We start from the raw sequence: 5,523 nt of genomic DNA on the forward strand, positions 1-5,523 counted from the left end.
AGCGCGTCCAGTTTTGGGCACTGAACTTCAAGAAGGATTTAGAGAACTTGGAAAGAATCCAAAGGAGGGTCACACGAATTATTAGAGGTCTGGAGAACAGACCATATGAGGAGAGACTGAAGGCCATGGGACTGTTCAGGCTGAAAAAGAAAAGACTCAGGGAGGACTTGGTGGCAGCCTTTAAGTATATAAGGGGTGAACATCAGGGGCTAGAACATCTGTTCACCAAGGCACCCAGGGGAAGACTAGGAATAATGGTCTTAAACTGATAGAAGATCCCTTCAGATTAGACATAAGAAAAAACTTCTTTACGGTTTGTGTGTCCAGAATCTGGAACAGACCCCCCCCTAGAGGTGGCACAGTCACCTTCCTTGAAGATCTTCAAAAGACAGTTGGGATGCACTCCTCGCTGGGGTCATCTGATCTCAGCAGTCTTTCCTGCCTTGGGGGGGGGGGGGGTGGAGGCTGGACCTGATGATGTCATGAGGCCCCTAACTTCTATGAATCTACTGCTACCAGGAAGCCTTGACCACTGCATTTCAAGTGCACTGTGTATATATGTTTGATTAAAAACAAATTAGATCAATCCATATAAATACAAGGTGCCATAGAGGGTGCTTCTCAGATAAAGCATTTAAAATTTCAACTTAAAAGTGAGGCATCCTACAATCCTTAAAGATGATAGGGCAAAATACAAACTCCCACATTTCTCACCATCCCTTTTAATTGCTTTGGAAAACATTTATATGTAGATTTATGTTCATTTAATGTCTAAAGTGGCAGTCCATAAAGTGAGAAAAGTGAAGAATGCTAAAAAGATATTTTCAAAATGTTTCAAACATTTGTTTTAAAGCCACATTATTTTAACATATACAGCTTAGTCCTGTTTAAGACGGTATGTGGCTTACAATGAGGTTTGACAATTGCATGGTTTCTATATGATATTCCAGGAACATGTAATAGTTTACAAAATCCTCTAGAAGCCTATCAGAGTCCAAAAGAATACAAAAACTGATTACCTGTCTCTTTTACCTTCAGCATACACACAGTCAATTTTCTAATGTTTTGCCACATTCATTCATTTTCATGCAAAAATGACAACTGGAATTGAGACTTAATGTTAAAAAACTGTATGAAGTGAGATATCCAGGATTTGCTTTTCATGAAATTCTGCTGACTGGGTATTTAAAATGTTTCTATTAACGGGGGTGGGGGGGAAAAAGAAAAGAGAAAATGCGTGCTATGTCCACAGTTTTATTTCCCCAGGAGGTTTCAAACAGTTCTGCATAAAGGTCATTGCATGTACAGCCTGAAATACAAAGCTAACTTTGAAAACTCCAGCACAAAGATACCGCATATTAACAGCATTAAACAAAGAAGTGGGTAGTACAGAAAAAAAGATGAAAACAGAAAAGCATTCTTCCAGTTGGAAAAGCAGAAGAAAACAAGGCACTTTTAGTAAATAGGTGCAGAACAAACAAGCTGTATTAATGATTCCATAAAGCTGGCCCACAGTATGGTAACAAACTTCTGTAGTAATGAACAAGTAAAATACAAAAAGGCACTACATAATCCTCTCCCTGCAACTCCCCCTCTCAAAAGAAATTAGCCAATTAAACTTGGCACAAAGGAGTCTATTATAAAGTGCATCACCTGGCTTAATACGTTTTGAAAAATAGGCTGTAGAATGCATTGTAGCAACATTCCCATGTGTAAAATATATTGAAACAAAAATACATTGCAACTAGATTCAACCTAGCTACTGTGCAGAAAAAAATATGGCTTTCACAAATCATTCTATATCTCCGTATAATCTAGAATAATTTTTAAACAAATCATGTATGCATTAGCAAGAAGGTAAGAGGTAGTGTTCTTGATAAAACTCATTATCATTACATGGGTATGCAGCAAAAATATCAGATTTAAAAAAGCATTCCTGAACTAAATTAACTATTATAACATGATATTGGTGGGTGAACAGACAGCGTATTTGGGTTCGCAGGTTCTCACGTGTTAGTGCTTTCAGCAACAATGATTACTAGCTTTTTATTAAAATGGCCAATCCTTTCCATTTCATAAATACCTTTCCTTTGGTAATGTAAATCTTCCTATTTCATGGCATTAAAATTTATTTAGACCTTTAAAAACAAACACGATATAATCTATACTTTAACCTAATTTGCATTCACCTTTATTTCCATGAGTATTATTTAACGGCTATATAAGAATCTGAAAAAAATCAAACACCAAAGAGATGAACACATCAAATGTCACATTAGTGGCAAACGTGATGCACAACTATGTCACATCCTTGAGTAACGTGATTGGTGAATACACATATATAGCTTTAGCCACTGCAGTGGCAAATCATTATAATCTATGTACAGTATTTAAGAGTCTAGGCATAGCTGAATTTAGCCCTAATTAGACTTCAATATATTAAATATATAAAGGCTAGATAAAAACTGAATCAAAAGCATCAATAAGTATATTTCTTATCTCAATAATTTGTAAGGATTTGTTTATGTAAACATTCAATTGGTGCATTCTTGCCTGGTGCTGTAATTTTCTTTTTTCTTTTTTTTTTTTTTTACAGCTACTATATGTTTTTACCCATAGTCTATTCCAAACATTATGAAACATTTGAAGGTAATGGCAGCTGCTACTGATTTACTCCTCTTCATCAGCAGTATATGCTACTTCAGCAACTTCAATTTCTGGCACAGAACTTTCAGCCAACAAGCCACTCCAGCATGCCTCACGAGTCTCTTTATTGGAGCTGCAACAACAGATCAATATGTTTCTGTCACATGGAAACCAGTTTGATGCTCTATATTATTTTCATGCTTCTGATCTGTAAAACATTGAAAAACTAGTTAACTTTACCTATTACTCACTGTAGGTTTACAGCCATCTTTCTCCAAGGTATACAGCAAATGTTACGTGCAGCTGTTAATAGTTTGTGGTAAAATTATAAGCAGAACAGCTGTGCACTACGTTCACAGAGTCAAGTTAACAAGCTGTTTAAGTTGGAAAAAAAATTGCATTTACCAGCTGTCCTCAGCCAGTTCACCCTGGTCTGCCTCTATGGCAGAAGACTCCACCTCGCCACTGCACTCACTCTCTTCTCCTGACATTCTACGAGTCTTCGATTTTCCTAAAGAGAAATCCCTACAACGAAAAGACACATGTGGAATGCCACTGATATATTTACAGATTCACAGTCAGTTGAACTCCTAATGCTTAAATTAAGTTGAACATTTTATTTAGAAAGAACTATCCTTCTCTCTACTTAAGTCCTTATTTCTTTTATTACTAAGGAATTCCACAATCTATATAGGATCTACATTTAGTAACTCATTTCTCAGTTACTTATTATTCACCTGAATCCAATCACTGGTCATTTATATTAGAATTCATAGCTGTACAAACTTATGTCCCAGTCAGGAGATGGTGACTTTGGATAAGAACTCAGACAGGTGCAGATGATCTAAGCCAGAGGCTGGCAACCAATGGCCCCCAGGCTGGATTTGGCCCATGAAGCCATGCGATCTGGCCTGTGGACTTTGGCAGCATTCACTCTCCCCACACCACAATGGGAAGAAAAGGTGGTGGTAGTGGCCCATTCCTAATGCTCAGCCTGTCAGAAGTCTGCCTCTGACCCAAGCTGGGTCATTCTTGCCTGCAAGCTGAAGGAAGTTGTTGTCCGTCACTTACCTAAGTGACAAAGCATCTAACTTCAAACATGAGGGAAAACAGAAAAACAAAAGAAGATTCCTCTTAGACATATTTATCCATGCTCTCAATGTGGGACCAGTGGGTTTAAATGAGAGAGAAATTTTGTTTACAAAATTTGCATAAATAGTATCAACAGTGAAGTGAAAAAAGTAAATAGGTCTTAAAACAAGGCAAAGACAAAATTTACCAGATCAGTGACTAAACCTGGCCTATCAGCCTGAATAAAATTTGTTATTTCAGCATGAGAAAATGGATGTATAAAACTCAAGAGTCTGGAAATTATGATTTATATGGTTTTCTTCATTAATTTAATTACATTTCTCTTTTATTCTTGCCTTCCTTTTTCTCTCATTTTTGTCTAATTTATCGTCTTCCCATTCAACTCAAAAAGACACATCCCAACATCCCCAGCAATGAAGAAATGCTTTAATATAGAATCTTATGAAAAGCAGAAACTGCATTGGACAAGAAATATTTAAAAAAATGTTAGGGAATGTACACTGAGAAGATTCAATAAATACTTAGGCATGTACAAGTCAGCCTGCTTCAGTGCTGATTTTTCGATGCCTTGTTCCCCAGAATAGAATCCAGAACCTAGATTAAGTGTACAGCCTCTCTGTACAGTGCATGAGAAGAGGTAGGTGCTCAAGAATGGTACCCCTCGCCGCAAAGCAGCATAAAACCCCAAAAAACACATTGAGCCATTTAATAAAGATACAAACTGAGCCAAGCAATGCTAAACACAAGGGGCAAAATCCCAACCCTGTTAACTTAAGACTTCCGACTAAGGATTTCAGAAAAGCACAACTGGGATCCAGAATCCTCTGGCTGCAGGAGCCCACACTCAAGACCTCTTTCAAAGAACTGTGCAGTTTATGTTTTTCTTTATAAAAAGAGAGCTTCCAGAGAAGAAAGTGGTGGTGCCAACCTTTTACATAAGTAGCTTAGTGGCATAGGCAGAGGGAGAATAAAGTATTCATGCTACCACAAGGGGTAAGTCTGTGGGGGAAAGGGCAGGGGGAGGAGAAAGGGATATGGGAGTGTGGAGATGGAGGCCCCAGCAGTGAGGGAGGAAGCAGGGCACAGGCAGGAGCCGGACCAGGTGGTGGGACAAGATGAGGCCCTGGGGGCACATGCCCCCTGCACCCCGCAATTTGTGTGTGGGATGGAGGTGGCTGCTGCTGAATGCTGGGCTTTGAGCCCTGCCGCCCCAAGAGCTGTGCAATGCCATGTGCATCCCACCACCAGGCAGGCAGGGGGCGTGGGCTGCAGCAGGCATGTGGCATCAGCCGCTCCCAGGCCAGCTACAGCACGGATCAGCATGCAGCAGCAGCCATCCCCACCCTGCACACAGATTGGGGGGATGGTACATGCCCCCTAGTTCTTCGATTGTCCCACCACCTGGCTCGGCCGGGGCCCAACTCACCCCAGCCTGATATTGCCTGTGTCTCACTTCCTCCCTCGCCATGGGGGCTTGGTGGGGAGAAGCTGGGGCAAGTGCTGCACAGCCGAGGCAGGGTGCTCTCCCTGCTACACACACCCGGATATGCATGTGGGGCAAGGTGGGTGGGCTGTGCTGGGCTCTTCCTTGGGAGGGAGCTGGGCCAGGCTGTGCTGAGGGCAGGCAGCAGCAGCACTGGTAGGAAGGGGTTGGGGGGGCCTCTGGTGAATTTTTGGGTTGCTGTAGCACCCCCCCATTGTAGCCTCTCCAGCACCACTGGTTAGGTCAGCGGTGGGCAAAATACAGTCCACGGGCCGCATTTGGCCTGCTAGGCCATTCTATCT

The 5,523-nt window shown here is 41.1% G+C and overlaps 1 protein-coding gene across 2 annotated transcripts in view; it reads right to left on the reverse strand.

The window, feature by feature from the left end:
• Positions 1-827: 827 nt before the first annotated feature.
• The window catches only part of SNX16 (sorting nexin 16), a 36,624-nt gene continuing 31,928 nt past the window's right edge, over positions 828-5,523 (reverse strand). Inside the window, exons 9-10 of one of the 2 annotated variants that reach the window (XM_019549774.1) lie at positions 3,052-3,171; positions 828-2,779 (exon numbers count right to left, since the gene is read on the reverse strand). In XM_019549774.1, coding sequence (XP_019405319.1) covers positions 2,671-2,779; positions 3,052-3,171 — 229 coding nt within the window. In that variant the 3' untranslated portion in view covers positions 828-2,670. The remainder of the gene's footprint in view (positions 2,780-3,051; positions 3,172-5,523) is intronic. The other variant, XM_019549781.1, reaches the window with a different exon arrangement.

This window comes from Crocodylus porosus, unplaced genomic scaffold, assembly GCF_001723895.1.
Source record: "Crocodylus porosus isolate Cpor-Errol unplaced genomic scaffold, CroPor_comp1, whole genome shotgun sequence".
Taxonomy (NCBI): domain Eukaryota; kingdom Metazoa; phylum Chordata; order Crocodylia; family Crocodylidae; genus Crocodylus; species Crocodylus porosus.